This window comes from Mirounga leonina, unplaced genomic scaffold (assembly GCF_011800145.1).
Source record: "Mirounga leonina isolate KUSES-001 unplaced genomic scaffold, KU_Mleo_1.0 Mir_170, whole genome shotgun sequence".
NCBI classification, from domain to species: Eukaryota; Metazoa; Chordata; class Mammalia; order Carnivora; family Phocidae; genus Mirounga; species Mirounga leonina.
In genome coordinates this window covers 6869934-6886851 of record NW_023270433.1, presented here as the reverse complement: position 1 = coordinate 6886851, position 16918 = coordinate 6869934, and the positions used below count along the sequence as shown (strand labels likewise).

At 53.2% G+C, this 16918-nt stretch overlaps 1 protein-coding gene across 1 annotated transcript; it reads left to right on the top strand.

The window, feature by feature from the left end:
• The first annotated feature begins 1244 nt into the window (after positions 1-1244).
• PHYHD1 (phytanoyl-CoA dioxygenase domain containing 1) lies at positions 1245-14448 on the top strand. The gene is made up of 11 exons (XM_035015663.1): positions 1245-1473; positions 4938-5096; positions 9040-9121; positions 9261-9308; positions 10723-10778; positions 10866-10928; positions 11584-11605; positions 12619-12747; positions 12848-12964; positions 13770-13896; positions 14023-14448. Exons 1-11 carry the CDS (start codon positions 1441-1443, stop codon positions 14066-14068), a joined length of 882 nt encoding a protein of 293 aa, XP_034871554.1. The 5' UTR covers positions 1245-1440; the 3' UTR covers positions 14069-14448.
• The last annotated feature ends 2470 nt before the right edge of the window (positions 14449-16918 follow it).

Sequence of the window (16918 nt, the reverse complement as noted above, 5' to 3'; positions counted from 1 at the left end):
TGCTGGGAACGGGCCTTGCCTCAAGTGAGCTTAGTCTCACTGTATTTCCTGCATCGTTTGTCTTCTGCCTGCTCTTCTCCCCCAACTGAGCTCCTCAGAACCTCTTCTCCATTCTCAGGAGCCTGGCCACCCCCCTCCCTGGCCCTCGGGAATCGTCACCAAGCAGTCACTCCCAGGGCAGTGGGCCCAGAAAACACGACTTGACTTGGGGCCAAGGCTCCCGAAGGCTGAGCTCATGTCCCCATGCTCACTCCCAAGACATTCTGTCCCTTCGCCATTCAGAAAAATGTCATTCTGGGGAAGGCCAGGGGCCAGTCCTCAGGAGCTACAGCCAAAATGGCCCCATCAGCTGCTGAGCAGGGCCGGTGGCTTCTGTCCTGGCTGGTGGTGTCCACTGTGCCAGCTGTATTTGAGACACCCAACATCTTGGGCCTGGGGGGTGGGTGGGGAACAGGAACCAGGGTTTCTCCCTCCCTCATTCTGGAGACGCAAGCCCCCATCTATATCCTCTTCCTCTTTCTTTCTTCCTTTTTCTTTTTCTTTTTAGATTTATTTATTTAAGTAATCTCTGCACCCAATGTGGGGATTGAACTCAGGACCCAGAAATCAAGAGTCATATATATGCTCTTCCACCTGAGCCAACTAGGTGCCCCTAGCCGCTTCGCCTCTAAGATATCCCTTTACCTGCTGTCTTCCTCTGAGCTGTAGGCTGACCCTTCCATCTTTCCCTAATCCTCCCAAGGCTGACAGAGTTTCAGGGGATCAGAACTGGGAGAGGCCCAGACAATTCTCTGAGGGACCTTTTCCACCTTTGGAACACAAAGCCACTTGGCCCAGTCTGACCCGTCTGATATGTATCCCCCCACCCCCACCCCACATTGATGCTAGTGGCCTGGGGACTTTCTAATCCACGCGTGAAGTCCAGAGAGGGGCTGACATTCATCAGAGGTCACAGTGAGTCAGGGTGCCTGGACTGGGACTCCGGGATCCTCCTGCCTACCCAGCTTCTTTCAACTGACACTCCTGGAATACAATTTCTAGGCACCTGGTTAGCAGCCAGAAGGGAGTGGTTTCTGCAAAGCAACTGGGAGGGAGTCATTAAAAATCATGAGGGAGATTGGAAAGGGCTAATCCTGGATTAACTGGGGGATGGACCCAGGGTATTGAGCTGGGTCAGAGGCAAGGGCTCCATCCAGGCACAGAAGTGATGGGGGGGGGGGGTGTAATTCAGACTGGTGTGTGTGCTTGGGGGAGGGGGGGGCTGGGGGCTGGGATTGGGTTTCGTCAGGGTAGGCAAGGGTTAAGTCCTCCTGGGCCTCCCAGGCTCCAGCTACTCTGCACCCCCACCGTACTAGGAACTTCCGAACTTGAACTTCATACTCTAATTTGTATTTTCTCCTCTCTGGCCTCCAGCAGCGCAGCACCCAGAGTCTCATCCTCATGGCCTGCCCGAGCCCCTCCCAGCTCCAGAAGGTAGGGTCATGTGGGGTGGGGGTCCGAGAGGGTCACGTAAGAGTTGGGGGTGCCTCCGCGCCTCTAGTAGACCCTGGGAAACTCAACCTGACCCCCTGCCATTTTTCAGAAGAGGAAACTGAAACCCAGAGTGGTCAGTGTCCAATCACTACCCCTAACTTCTGCACACACAGCCGGGGGCCGTCAGGGCCACAGGTCCGGGGTGAGGTGGGAATGTGTGACGGGAACCAGAATAAAGAGTAAAGATCAGGTGCGCCTGGGTGGCTCAGTCGGTTGAGCGTCTGCCTTTGGCTCCGCTCATGATTTCCGGGTCCTGGAATTGAGCACCGCACCGGGCTCCCTGCTCAGCAGGGAGTCCGCTTCTCCCTCTGCCTCTGCCTGCCCGCCCTGCTCCGGATCCGGCGCACTCGCGCTCTCTCGCAAATAAATAAATAAAATCTAAAACAAAAACAAAAAGTAAAGATGGGCCAGTCCAGGCCCAGCAGTGGGCCCTGAGAGCAAAGAGGGCAAGAGGGGGGGAACGCGGGCGGGGGTGGGATGGGGTGGGGGGAGGAGCCAGGGCCCGGGATGGGGCGGGGTCAACGAGGGGCGGATCGCCCCGAGCCCGGCGAGGGCGGCCGGGTCCCACCAGCGGTCAAGCGCGAAAGGCTAACGCTCGGGAATTAAGAGTGACACAGACTTAAAAAACGCGACCCTTGTTTGTTCCTGATGACAAGAAGAAAATGCTGGGGCACCTGGGTGGCTCAGATGGTTAAGCGTCTGCCTTCGGCTCAGGTCATGATGTCGGGGTCCTGGGATCGAGCCCCGCATCGGGCTCCTGGCTCAGCGGGGAGCCTGCTTCTCCCTCTCCCTCTCCCTCTCTCCCTGCTCATGCTTTCTCTCTCTCTCTCTGTATCTCTGTGTCTCAAATGAATAAATAAATAAATAAATAAATAAATCTTAAAAAAAAAAAAAGAAAATACAGAAAAATCTCAAAGAAGAAAATGAAAAAGTACCCATAATTTGCCACCCTGAGACTTAGTATTTTGGTAGACAGCCCTAGAATCTTTAAAAGTCCATCACCATAGCTACTTCTTATGAGTGTTTGCCCAGCGTTTTTTTTTTTTTTTTTAAAGATTTTATTTATTTGAGAGAGAGAATGAGATAGAGAGCATGAGGGGGGGAGGGTCAGAAGGAGAAGCAGACTCCCCGCTGAGCAGGGAGCCCGATGCGGGACTCGATCCCGGGACTCCAGGATCATGACCTGAGCCGAAGGCAGTCGCTCAACCAACTGAGCCACCCAGGCGCCCTGCCCAGCGTTTTATAAAGGAGGAAGTACTGTTTCTCCGACTTGATGGTCTGAGGGCCAAAAAGGGAAGGGGGCCGCCCAAGATCTTGCACTGGCTAAAATATTAATCTGTGTTCAGCTTTTTTTTTTTTCCCCATCTCACAGTGTATCAGGCACATATGTCCATGTCAGTAAATATTTTTCTAGCACATGATTTTTATCAGCTGTGTTGTGTTCCAGATAGATCAAACATACTTTGTTGAATGACTCTCCTTGTGCTGAGCATTTAGGTTGTTTCCCATTTATTGCTCTCATTCAACCAGCCTCAGTGAATATCCCCATTAGTACATCTTTGCTCCCTTATTTGCTGAGCCCCCAAGTTTTTACCTCAACAAGTTCTTGCCTCAGCGTGTCTGCTGGGTCACGGGTACACACAGTTTGCTGTGGGTGACCTAGTTCCCAAGGAGGAAATGTTCAGCTTGATACTGATGTGAGGATTAAGTTTTTTTTTTTAAAGAAAGATTTTATTTATTTATTAGAGAGAGCGAGAATGAGCATAAGCAGGGAGAGAGGCAGAGGGGAGAGGGAGAAGCAGACTCCCCGCTGAGCAGGGAGCCCGACGTGGGGCTCCATCCCAGTAGCCCTCAATCATGACTTGAGCCACCCAGGCGTCCCGAGGATTAAGTATCTGTCACACAGAGCTGTCCAGAGACCAAAGGGACCATGGTGGGTGAGCATGAATGTCCCAACTTCCCACGTGTGGAAGCCAGAACTGGGCATCCATGGGGGAGTGAGGGAGGGAGTGGGGGGGAGTCAGTAATTGGGAATCAGATACTTCACAGTGGGTTCAAGAGGTGACTTCCAATGCTAAGATTTTATAATGGTCTGCATGCAAACATGTAGATGTTCTCTCTCTCTTCATGCCTCTCAATAGCCACAGAATAAGAGGTCTGGAGGCAAATCAGAATAAGCTCACTGTTTTAACCTGTCCGGCTATGCACTGCATTCAGGACAAAGCCCACCTCCTTGCCTAGCCTGCCCCCCCTCACCCTCCTGCCTCCCTTCTACCCCCACCCTCACTTTGCTCCATCTGGCCCCAATTCCTGTGTCCCTCCCATGCTTAGGGACTTTACACATCCTGCTCCCTTGGTCTAGAATTTTCATCCTTGTCTCCAACTCTCATTATCCTCCTGGTCCCCTTTATTTTTTTAAAAGATTTTATTTAGGGGCACCTGGGTGGCTCAGTCGTTAAGCATCTGCCTTCAGCTCAAGTCATGATCCCAGGGTCCTGGGATCGAGCCCTGCATCGGGTTCCCTGCTCTGCGGGAGGCCTCTTTCTCCCTCTCCCACTCCCCCTGCTTGTGTTCCCTCTCTCACTGTGTCTCGCTCTGTCAAATAAATAAATAAAATCTTAAAAAAAAAGATTTTATTTATTCGCGCACGCGAGAGAGAGAGAGAGAGAGAGAGAGCACGAGCAGGGGGAGAGGCAGAGGGAGAGGGACAAGCAGACTCCCCGCTGAACAGGGAACCTGATATGGCACTGGATCCCAGGACCTGGAGATCATGACCTGAGCCAAAGGCAGCCACTTAACCAACTGAGCCACCCAGATGCCCCTGCTGGTCCCCTTTAAATGCCCCTTTAAATGCCAAATGTCAGAGCTGCTGCCCTGAGACTCCTCTGTCCCCCCATCTGGTTTACATTAGACACCTCTGCCTTTAGCTCTTGAATCTGCCCTCCCCCTCCTTGCATGCAGCGGTTTGTGACAGCACATCTCTCTGCACGATGGTTTGTTTGATGTCAGCCTCCGTTGCTAGACTGTAAGCTCCAGGACGGCAGGCTTCCTCATTACTGTAGCTCCAGCCCCTAAAACCATGCTGGTACACGGTAGATGCTCAGTGAGTTGTAGTTGAATAAATGAATGAGGTTGTATTCCCATGTGACCCAAGCCCACTGGAGGGGAAGAATGGGGGGGGCACCTCCCCTTCCTCCTCCCTTCATTCAAGCAACCAATATTGGCTGCTCCTCACTGGGTTCCAGACACCGTGGCTGGGGTGGGGTTGCGTGTGGGGGAGACAGAGCAATGAACAGGACACTTGGTCCTGCCCTCACACAGCTTTGGGTTTCAGGGAGGGGTCAGGTCAGTCCTCATAAACAGCGTGTGAAAGGGGGAAGCCTGAGTTTTCTTCTTGCCTTCAGTTTCAGGAGGATGGATTCCTGGTGCTGGAAGGATTTTTATCTGCAGATGAATGTGCCGCCATGCAACAGAGGATTGGCGAGCTAGTGGCTGCCATGGATGTCCCTGCCCACTGCCGCATAGAATTTTCCACCCGGGAAGATGAGCAGCTGGGAACCAAAGTAAGTGCCTGGGGCAGGTGAGAATGGGATCTGATCTTTGATGGGGGGGCTCAGTCCCCAGCCAGAGCAGCAGCCTGGAAGGGAGGGCACCGAGGCCCATGGGCTTGTGCTGGTAACAAATCAGGCCCTGAGCCCTCCCTGTGCCAGGCTAAGTGCCTTATCTGCGTATTTTCTTTGCTCCTCACTATGGATTTTTTTTTTTTAAGATTTTATTTATTTATTTGACAGAGAGAGAGAGCGAGCGAGAGCAGGAACACAAGCAGGGGGAGTGGGAGAGGGAGAAGCAGGCTTCTTGCCGAGCAGGGAGCCCAATGCGGGGCTCGATCCCAGGCCCCTGGGATCATGACCTGAGCCAAAGGCAGACGCTTAATGACTGAGCCACCCAGGCATCCCCTCACTATGGATTTATAAGGTTGGTGTTATTACCCCCATTTGACAGCTGGGGAAAATGAGGCCTGGCTCACTTGCCCCACACCCTGTGGTTAGTAATTGGTAGAATGGGGATTTGAACCCAGATCGGCTGTTCATGGCTCTGCTGTACTTCCTTAGTGGTTCTCCTGCCCCAAGGGCCTCTTTTGTGGCCAGCAATCCAGAATGAGCCAAGTGATTCTGATGGACCCCGCCGGGTGTCAGCCTTATCCGCCAGTGAGACTAGAAACACTTCTCCACCCCCACCCCTCATGACTTAATAGGACTCAATACAGTTTGACATGGGGTAAGTTGAGACTCGGGGTTCTCCCACACAGTTCACTTAACCCTTCAGGAGCCTGTCTGTGGGGGCGCCTGGGTGGCTCAGTTGATGAAGCGTCTGCCTTCAGCTCAGGTCATGGTCCCAGGCATCGGGCTCTCTGCTCAGCGGGGAGTCTGCTTCTTCCTCTCCCTCTGTGAGCCCTCTCGCTTTTGCTCTCTCTTAAATAAATAAATACAATCAGAAAGAAAGAAGAAAGAAAGAAAAAGGAAGGAAGGAAGGAAGGAAAGAAGGAAAGAAGGAAGGAAGGAAAGAAAGAAAGAAAAGAAGGAAAGAAAGAAAGAAAGAAAGAAAGAGAGAGAGAGAGAGAGAGAAAGAGAGAGAAAGAGAGAGAAAGAGAGAGAGAAAGAGAAAAGAAAAACGGAAAAAGCCTGTTTGTGGCGTGGCCCCTGAGCCAAAGCTGCGGTCCCTGCCTGCTAATACAGCTCCTTCATGCTGTGGAGCTCCTGCCATCTGGTGGTCATAAAGGGAATTACAATGGCCAGAAGACGGAACCAGGAGAGCGCGGCTGGGGCACTTCAGTAGGACTAAGGGTTACAGAATAATTTCCTCCAAATAGTGGGTTTCATTTGCCCTCACTCCCGCCTTCTAGGTGGGGACAGCAGAGAAGGGGGTCCAGTGCCTAGATACCGGTCACTCAAGGCCCCAAAGAGTGAGGGGGGCCAATCTAGTGCCCTCCAAGCTGCCTTCTGAGAATGTTCCAGAGACCAGTGAAGGGTTGGGTGGAGAATGGGAGAATAAAGTGTCTGTATCTTGGTTTATAATGCTTGCAAAGAGCTCAGCACAGTGCCTGGTACTCGGTAAACCCTCAATATTCACCACTGATATTAAGACTTTGAAATGGGCATTAAAAGGAAAAAGATCAGGGGCACCTGGGTGGCTCAGTTAAGCCTAACCCTCGAGGTCCTGATCTCAGGGTCCTGATCTCAGAGTCCTGGGATCGGGCCCTGTGTCAGCCTCCCTGCTCAGGGGGGAGTCTGCTTGTCCCTCTCTCTCTGTTCCTCCCCCCACCCATGTGCGCACATGCATGAGCGTGTGCTCTCTCTCTTTCAAATAATTAAATAAAATCTTAAAAAAATAAAAGGAAAAAGATCATCCCCTTCCAGCTTACTTTGAGTTATTTTCTGACTCTGTAAGTTGTATAGAACTGATAATAACAGGGGAGCCTGGCTGGCTCAGTCAGTAGAGCATGTGACACTCGATGTTGGGGTCATGAGTTCGAGCCCCGTGTTGGGTGTAGAGATCACTTAAAAATTTTAAAAAATTAAAAAAAACCCTGATAATAATGTCCACAGAAGTGGGTATGAAGTGGGTCCAGCAGAATGCAATTATCGTTTGTAGATCGATCCGTGTCCCATCCATCTGCAAATTCATTTCAGCATTCTTGGAATTCTTTGAACATTTTACTGGTTCCCTTGTGAATTAAGGAGTCAAGTAGAATCTTTGACATGTTTAGCTTCATTATCTTTAATTATTATTATTTTCTAAGTAGGCTCCACGCCCAGCATGGAGCCCAGCGTGGGGCCTGAACTCACAACCCTGAGATCAAGACCTGAGCTGAGATCAAAAGTCGGACACTTAACGACTGAGCCATCCAGGCGCCCCAGCTTCATTATCTTTAATATTATTATTATCAGTTATGCTTCCCTGATTTGTTTCCCTCACCCTGATCCTGATACAGAACAGCTATGAATGTTGGAAAACAAACGTATAGTTTTCAGTGGGAAGTGTGGTGAAAGGGCCCAGCAGGTCACCACAGACCCCGAGGCACATGTGAGAGCAGGTGTGCATGCGTGAGGGAGCCAGGGGGCAGTGCCACCTGGAGAACTTGGGGAGTCAGCACCCTCAGCTCCATTCGTGTGACCACACAGGAAGGTAGGGAGATTGTGCTACATCATGGTAGCCAAGGGCAGCTAAAATCACAGGGAAAACACTGGGCATCTTCCTGAAGCGTCACTTTCATATGACGCTAAGAAATGTAAACCATGGGGGCGCCTGGGTGGTGCAGTCAGTTAAGCCTTCGACTCTTGGTTTTGGCTCAGGTTGTGATCTCAGGGTTGTGAGATTGAGCCCCACGTCGGGCTCTGTGCCCAGCAGGATGTCTGCTTGAGATTCTCTCTCCCTCTCCCTCTGCCTTTCCTCCCCCAGCATGCGCCTCTCTCTCTCTAAAATAAATAAATCTTGGGCGCCTGGGTGGCTCAGTTGGTTAAGCGACTGCCTTCGGCTCAGGTCATGATCCTGGAGTCCCGGGATCGAGTCCCGCATCGGGCTCCCTGCTCGGCGGGGGGTCTGCTTCTCCCTCTGACCCTCCTCCCTCTCATGCTCTCTCTCATTCTCTCTGTCTCAAATAAATAAATAAAATCTTTAAAAAAAATAAATAAATCTTTTAAAAAAAGAAACACAAAACATGATATTAAAATTAACAAGGAAAGGTTATTGAGAAAACAGAAAAGGATGAGTAATAGGTTATATTCATCAAGCATTTCGCCGTGCCCTGGCTGTTTTCTGTTTAGCAACAGCAGTAATGATGATGATAAAAGCAGATATTCATGCGGCACTTTCCACATTCCAAGGACTGTTCTGGTGCTTTATGTATATACCAACTCAAAATCTCTACAATGCCCTATGAGATACCTTTAATCACATCTCTACTTAATGAGGCAACTAAGCCCAGAGAGGTTTAGTACTGTGGTTGTGGTCACACAGCAACCGCCTGGCAGAGCTGGGATTTGAACCCGAGTATTCTAGCTCTATGGGCTGTGCTCTCAACTACTAAAGGTTCAGCCTCTGCCCGAAGCCTCCACCAATCCAGAGGAGGTCCGTTCTTTTATTATTTCCCTTTACAGATGAGGAAACAGGCGTCGAGCAGTAAAACAAGTGACCAAGGCTACCTGGGAACCATGCCTGTTTGATTACGGTGCCTAGGTTCAGAATCACACCGTACCGAGCCTAAGAATCATGTGACTTATTAAGAGGTTCCCAAGAAGTTTTATGCTTGTGGCTTCCTATTGCACTTCCAGGCACTTGGGGTTCCTGTTCACTGAGGTCTGTGCCTCAGTGGATGAGTTTGAGAAGGGCCAGGGGGGTCTGTAGCCCTGCGGGGTTGGGAAGCATGAGCATCCCCTTCCCTCTTGGCCGGGCCCGGCTCTGACCCTGTGATGCTCTCTCAGTCCCTCTGACATCCCCTCTCCACAGGGCCAGGGCGACAAAGACTATTTCTTGAGCAGTGGCGACAAGATTCGATTCTTCTTCGAGAAAGGTGTTTTTGACAAGAAAGGTTCGGAGCTGGGGCCCCCGGGGTGTGGGAAGGGCTGGACTGGGGTGTCTCCCCGCACAGCTGGGGGGCCCCCAAGGCCAGTTGTTCAGGGGAAGGTGGACTCCAGCTCATTTGCCTTTACCTGTTCCTTGTGCTACAGGAAATTTCCTGGTCCCTCCGGAGAAGTCCGTCAATAAAATTGGCCACGGTAAGCAGGTGCCTGGGGGAAAGGAAACAGGGAAACTGAGGCCTGAAGAGCCTTGGGGCCTAACCCAAGGACCACCGTAAGTTAGTGGCCCAGCAAAAGGCATTTCTGGCTTCAGTTCCCCTTCTGGGCCTGCTCCTCTGGCCTTACGATGCTAATCCTAGACACTGGCACCACAGGGCTGGGAAGAGGGGCCACCTTAGCCCCCATGCAGATGGACGTGTGCAGACCCTCTGCTGCCCGACCTGGTAATGATCCAGGCCTCAGGCATGGGGGTGCCTCCTGGTTCCCACTGCTTCCTGGAGCCTCCTTCAGGAGCACTTAACACGTTAGCATCGCCCATATTCTGAGACCCCAACATGAAGCTAGGGTGCCATCTTTTTTTCTGCAGGATCATACGTTATAATTTATTTTGCAGACCGCTTATTTTTTTTTTAAGATTTTATTTATTTATTTAGAGAGAGAAAGAGAGAGTGTGTGAACAGGGGGAGGGGGAGAGGGAGAGAGAGAATCTCAAGCGGAATCCCCACTGATTGCAGAGTCCGATGCAGGGGCTCGATCCCATGACCCTGAGATCATGACCTGAGTCAAAATCAAGAGTCAGACGGACGCTCAACTGACTGAGCCACCCAGGTGCCCCCACTCATTTTTAAACTTGAAGTTATATCATGGTAGCTTTCTGAAAAGAATTGTGGTAAAATACATATAAAATTTGCCATCATAACCATTTTGAAATACACAATTCAGTGGCAATAAGTATATCCAACCCTCACTTTTTAAAAAAAAGATTTTATTTATTTATTTGAGAGACAGAGCACGAGCGGAGAGGGGAAGGGGCAGAGAGAGAGGAAGAACCAGACTCCCCACTGGGCAGGGAGCCCGACGCAGGACTCGATCCCAGGACCCCGGGATCATGACGTGAACCCAAGGCAGACGCTTAACCGACTGAGCCACCCAGGTGCCCGCCATCCCTCACTTTTTGTAATGACAACAATAATAATAATGAGGTGATCAGGTATTCGGTGCCAGGCCCTGGCTTGAGACCGCACATGTGTTAGCCCTTCGAGTCTTGGGGCAGCCTGAGAGGCAGGGCTGGTGTTTGGTTCTGCGGTACAGAGGAGAAACAGGCTTAGAGGAGAGAAATGGTCACCTGAATCAGCACAGAGCAAGTGGCAGGACCGAGATTACTACCGAGTTAGGGGCCCCTTTGAGTCAGGTCTGGAGTGAGGTTTCCAGATGGCTGCAGGTAGAGAATAAGGTTGTGGGCCCATCTCTTGGTTATAAACCAGCAGAAAGCTCAATGCATACAAATAGGTGAGAAGCCATAGTAAGGCCCGTGTCTGGGCACCCAGGGCCAGGCACGGAGGGACGCGTGAGGGCGGGGGGGCTGGTTCGTCAGCCTGCCTCTGTCCTGCAGCTCTGCATGCCTATGACCCTGTCTTCAGGAGTGTCACATACTCCCCCAAGGTGCAGGTGAGCAGGGGTGTGGATGAGGGTCGGGGGGGGGGGCCCAGATGTGAGTGAGGGCAGACTGGAAGTTTGACCTCTGTCCCCTTTCAGGCTTTGGCCAAAAGTCTGGGCTTCCAGATGCCCGTGGTCGTGCAGAGCATGTACATCTTCAAGGTGAGCTCCCCTGTCCTCCCCAGGCCTCAGTTTACCCTCTGTAATATGGGCAGAGTCCTCATACCATGGGGACTCACCTTGAAGTGATACGATGGGGCCAAAAGCTGCTTCCCTGAGGAATTACTAAGTTGCAAGGAGAACATGCAAAATCCGTCTCCTCTGGATAAGGCGCCTGGCATTTAGTTGGTGCTCAGTTAAAATTTTGTGGCAGGAGGGAAGGAGACCCCTAGGACTCCCTTCTTCCTTCTTTTGCCATTGCAATGCTCTGCTCCCAGCTTCAAGGCCCAGCTCAGTGCCACCTCCTCCAAGAAGCCTTCCAGTTTTCCCCTGGGAAGAGAGGGACCATCTCTGATTGTGGGGCTGAGAGGCTTAGCCTCAGGCCTGGGCCCAAGTCACTCTTGCTGCCCCTCGCTTCTGCCTTTGCTCTCGGTAGGCATGCGTGTGCCCAGACCTGGAGCACCCTGTGGGCAGGGCGCTTTCTCTCTCTGCAGCCCTCCTGGGCCTGGCACATGGTGGGTACTCCATAGCTGGGTGCTGGCGTGGAATCCTCAGAGGATAACCTGTGGCTGGGCTAGAGCACCCCACAAGACTCAGAGCGGCCCCTGCTCCAATCCACTTTCCCCTGGCCCCACCTGGCCCTTCTTCTCTCTTGCAGCAACCTCACTTTGGTGGCGAAGGTGAGCTGAGAACACGCTGTGGGGGCCAGCAAAGGCCACGGTGGGAGATCTGGGGCATTGGTGGTTGTCAGGTCTGTGCAGGGAGGGATGGCGCTTGCTGAGGTGTCCATGGGCAAGAGGGAGAAGCTAACTTTTGTTCCCCTCTGGATGCACAGATACCCTTTCTAGCCTCCCTCGTGGGCGATTATCTACTTCTGCTTAAATACCTCCTGTGACAGGGGGCTCATCCCCTCACAGCCAGCCCTTTCCTTTCTTGCATGAGCCCAAGTCGGCCTCCTTGTGACTGCCTGCTCCTCCCCACCATTCAGCCTGAGGACAGTCTCCTGAAGGGATGAGCAGCCCCTCCCCGAGTTCAGCACCCCCACCTCCTTCAGTCGGTCCTCCTCCAAATTCTTTGGGGCACCCACTATTAGGACACCTTCCTCTGGACACTGTCTGGACTGTTCAAGTCCCTCTTCAAGTTTGGGGCTTGGAAAACACCCAGTTCCCCGGGAAGGAAGGAAGTGAGACTGGCATCTGCAGTCTGAAGTCCTTTGTTCAGTGGTCCTCCGTCCTGGCTGGGCCCCAGCATCGGGTGGAGGGGGTTAAGATGTGGATGGGGGCCAGTCGCACGCCCTCACCTTTTGTACTCAACTGCCCAGTCTTACGCCGCCCGGTGGACCCTCTGGTGGCTGTTTGGGAAAGGATGGTGGCTTTAGTTGCCTGGCTAGAATCAAACCACATCAGCCACTTTTTAGCACGCATAGCGTTGAGCCCGGGACTAAGCACTTTTCACACACTGTGTCGTGGGGTCCTCCAGCAACCCTATGAGGTAGGTGACTGCCGAGGCCACTTCATGGTTTAGGAAATGGAAGTTTTGAGAGGTGAAATCTCGTGCCCTGAGTCTCCAGGCCAGGAAGTGGTGGGTTTCCAACTGACCCGGGAAGGCTCTGAGAGCACCAGGGAGTGGGGAACAAGGCCAAGGTGAGGTGGGCCAGGTTCCTCATGCCCGGGGTTGGGGTGGCCTGCTGCAGTCGCCCCTCACCAGGACTCCACCTTCCTGCACACGGAGCCCCTGGGCCGGCTTCTGGGCATATGGATAGCACTGGAGGATGCCACTCTGGAGAATGGCTGCCTCTGGTTCATCCCAGGCTCCCATACTGGTAAGGACACCTGTCTCACCCTGCCCACTCGTATCCCTCCCCCCCACTGGCAGAGAGGCCTGGATAAAAGAGAGGCTAAAGGCTCCACCTTGGCCTGCAGGTGGGGTGTCCAGAAGGCTGGTCCGGACCCCTGCTGGCTCGAAGCCTGACGTCAGCTTCCTTGGGTCAGAGCCTGTCCGGGATGCCAGCCTCTTTGTGCCCACCCCAGTGCGGAGAGGTAGGTGGGATGCAGAGGACAGGGAGGCAGGCTCCGAGGCCGTGCCTGTGGGTCTGTGCTTGCTCCGACCACCCAGCTCCCCTGAGGGCCGTGAAATCACAGAATGGGAGGTGGGACTGGAAGGGCACTGGGAAGTCTGAGGGCCGCACCATTAACCGGAAGGCCTCCTGGATCAGGCTAGAATTCAGACTCTGCTGTCTCTTTGGGCAAATGACTGAACCTCTCTGAGCCTCAGTCTTTCCAAACGTAAAGTGGGGAGGTCAGTGAGATAGAGGATGCATACAAGATGGGGCACACAGCAGATGCTGAACGAATGCTGGCCATTCCTTTTAGAACAGGGCAACCTGATGTCCAGCCTGGCTTTTTTTTTTTTTTTTTTTAAGATTTTATTTATTTGAGAGAGAGAGAGCATGAGCGGGGAAAGGAGGCAGGGACAGAGGGAGAGGGAGAAGGAACGTGGGGCTCAATCCCAGGACCCTGGGATCATGACCCCAGCTGAAGATAGACGCTTAACCACTGAGCCACCCAGGCACCACCCGGCCCAGCTTTTGATAGCGAGGTCCCAGCTGCTTGGCACAGTACAGACACTTTGGCCTGGTTCTGCAAACACCACAGAAGGGGATGCCCTTGCCAAGGCTTGCCAAGGGCACAGGTCACAGCAGAGGGGACTTGGTCCCAGGGGAACCTCTGGCCAATAGCATAGCCTCTGACCCTGGGGGATGAACAGGCCACGGAACCACTCAAGGGAGGAGGGGCTTTGTCCCTCCCTGCCAAGCGTTCTCCTGATCTGGTGCGTTCCTGCCAGGGGACCTCGTCCTAATCCATGGAGAAGTGGTACACAAGAGTGAGCAGAACCTCTCCAACCGCTCACGCCATGCCTACACTTTCCATCTCATGGAGAGCTTGGGCACCGTCTGGAGCCCGGAGAACTGGTAGGTGGCAGGGTGTGTGTATGTGTGTGTGCGTGCGTGCGCACCTTGGACAAGCTCCTGAAGAGGTCCTGGAGGCAGGGAGCAGTGACAGTCGTGCCTCAAAGTCATCTCTCTCTCTCTCCGCAGGCTCCAGCCAACAGCTGAGCTGCCCTTTCCCCCACTGTACACCTGAACGCCCTCTCTGGGCCGGGCCTGGCCCCTCTGGGTGAAGCCGTGGGCCGCACACACCAGCGCCTTGCCCGGCTGCCCAGCTGCAAAGGGGAAGTTGAATCTCTTCCCCCTGCACTTTCTCCCTGCCGGGGTCTGTGCCCTTCAGCCCTGCAGACAGGCAGGCGGGAGGTGGCAGATGGGCAGCAGGAGCCCCGGATGGATGGCCTTCCGGAGACCTCTACCTCTCTGCCTCTCCCCTGCCCCACCTCAACCTCCCCCTGAAGGCAGCCTCTCACCGTGAAAGCATTCTGGCCACTTCTCTGCTGGCTTCCCACTGTTCTCTCAGATGCAATTCTGATTATTATGGTGCAAGACATGCAATAAAAGCGACTTCTGAATGCAGCTTCTCGACCCTTCTTTCCCAAACTGCCTTGCTTTCAAGATGGTATCCCAGCCCTGCCAGGTGAGGTCTGCACGATTTTTTTTTTTTTTTTAAGATTTTATTTATTTGACAGAGAGAGACACCGCGAGAGAGGGAACACAAGCAGGGGGAGTGGGAGAGGGAGAAGCAGGCCTCCTGCCGAGCAGGGAGCCCGATCCCAGGACCCTGGGATCATGACCTGAGCCGAAGGCAGACGCTTAACGACTGAGCCACCCAGGCGGCCCAAAGATTTTATTTATTTATTTGAGAGAGAGAGAATGAGAGAGAGAGAGAGCATGAGCGGGGGAGGGTCAGAGGGAGAAGCAGACTCCTCGCTGAGCAAGGAGCCCGATGCGGGACTCGATCCCAGGACTCCAGGATCATGACCTGAGCTGAAGGCAGTCGCTTAACCAACTGAGCCACCCAGGCGCCCCGAGGTCTGCACGATTTTAATAACACCGTGGGTGTTTGCTGTGCCAAGAGTTTTTTTTTTTTTTTTTTTAAGATTTATTTATTTATTTATTTGTCAGAGAGAGATACAGTGAGAGAGGGAACACAAGCAGGGGGAGTGGGAGAGGGAGAAGCAGGCTTCCCGTGGAGCGGGGAGCCTGATGTGGGGCTCGATCCCAGGACCCCGGGATCATGACCTGAGCCGAAGGCAGACGCTTAACGACTGAGCCACCCAGGCACCCCATGTGCCAAGAGTTTTAAGTGTTTGTCTCACTGTGTCCTCACACCTTCCAGCAAGGTGCTCTTATCATCTGGGTTTACAGACGGGAGAAGCTGACACGTGGTGTGGGGGAAGTTTCAGTGACCTGCTCCAGTCACAGGGCTGTTCAGTTTAGTGACTCAGCCTGTGCTTCTCACCTTTGTGCTCCCCAGTACTTCTTGCTCGGGGAGGGGAGAAGACCAGGGCTGGGAATCCAGTCCCAGATTCTGGTCCTGGCTTTGTGACCGACTTGTTTTCTGGTCTCAGGCTGGGCCCAGTTTGCCACCGGTACAATCAAGGGGCCAGAGTAGGCCTCTGTGGTCCCTCTCTGTGGGCGTGCTTGGCGGGCACCCAGACCTTCTGCAAGGGCAATGTGGTAGACAGTCAAGATCTGCACAGCCAGGATTTGGCCCAAAGTTTGCAAACTGGGGCTACAGATGTGTTTTTTTCTGGGCCTCAGTGTTTTTTGAAAAAAAAAGTTTTAAAACTGGGAGGTTTCACATAACGATGCACGTTTCTAAGCTTCCTTGAATGAGCAGGTCAGCAACTGTGGGCCTATGGCCAAGCGCAGTGATGCCTGGCTGGAACACCCTCCTTGGAGGCACCTCCGCTCCTCACTTCCCACTTCCCCTGTCCTCCACCGCAGTACCTGCCTGGCCTCAGCAGCCATAAGAATTTGTGACCTTAATTTTCAGTCCCCACTCTGTTTGTGGATAAGCCGAGGCCTGGAGGACAGAGCCCTTCCCCAAAGTCCACCCAGGGAGTCGGTGAGGCAAAGCACTTCCTTGGCATTTTGCTGCCTCTTTTAGCAAGTAGAAAGCTGCTGGAGGGAAGGGAAGGGTTTGTTAAGTCTTCTTTGAACCCCAAAGGAATACTTTCCTCTGAGGGACAGGGCTTGGTAGAGGTCCCTAGCCTGAAGAGGTTGCTAGAGCTCTGCTCCTGGCTTCTGGCCTCGGTGGCCCAAAGTTTTCATGTCTTCCAGCTAGGCCTCTCCCTGCTGGGTTGGGTGAGAAGGGGAGAACCTTGTCCAGCCTCAGGCAACTCCCTATTCTATCTTCCCACTGATGGGAAAGGTTCCACTTGGCAAATGTCCACTGGGTTCCTGCTACAGTGCGGAGCTCTGCTGGCGCTGGGGGGTACGGTGGGGAATGGGGCAGCCCTGGACTCTGCCCTCGCAGAGAGCAAGGATATAGCACAGGCCCCACAGCAGAAGCATTCTGAGCTCTCAGTGAGCCCCACCAGCCCCTGGTCTCTAATTTCTTACCAAGAGAAGAAACACAGGTTTGGACATGACTGGAGTGTGAGAGGGTCTCAGGAGGGACCCCTGCTAAGGACCTTGTGCCATCCAGCTTGACCTTCCTCAGCACTGCTCAGCCAGGCAGCAGAGGCCTCGAGGCAGGAGTGCAGTTGGCTGAAACAGGAAATCGGCCCCAGCCTGATATTCTTCGTCCAGCCCTTCCATGCAAGCAACAGACGATTTCACCTCTCCCCTTCAGCCCAAAGGGGAGAAAGCACATGTGCTTGGCTCTTTTCCTCTTGGGTTCTCCTCCAAATGTAGCCAGGGGAGTAAGGTCATGCTGGTCTCCAAGCACAACCCATAAAACCTCTTGGCTTGCCTGGCTTTTTGCTGACACGAGGGCTGGCCTTGGCTAATAATGGCACTTACCCTTACTATTTGTTCATTATGCATGGGCTGTGGGCTGGACCCTTCACACACCTCACCTCCCTGGATCCTCACCTGT

What these genes read in the sequence shown, in the direction of transcription:
- PHYHD1 (XM_035015663.1), top strand. Translation starts at nt 1,441, where the DNA reads ATGGCCTGCCCGAGCCCCTCCCAGCTCCAGAAG. An exon ending in AGAGCATGTACATCTTCAAG is followed by an intron (nt 10,929 to 11,583) that starts GTGAGCTCCCCT and finishes TCTCTCTTGCAG; the next exon opens with CAACCTCACTTTGGTGGCGA. An exon ending in CATCCCAGGCTCCCATACTG is followed by an intron (nt 12,748 to 12,847) that starts GTAAGGACACCT and finishes CTTGGCCTGCAG; the next exon opens with GTGGGGTGTCCAGAAGGCTG.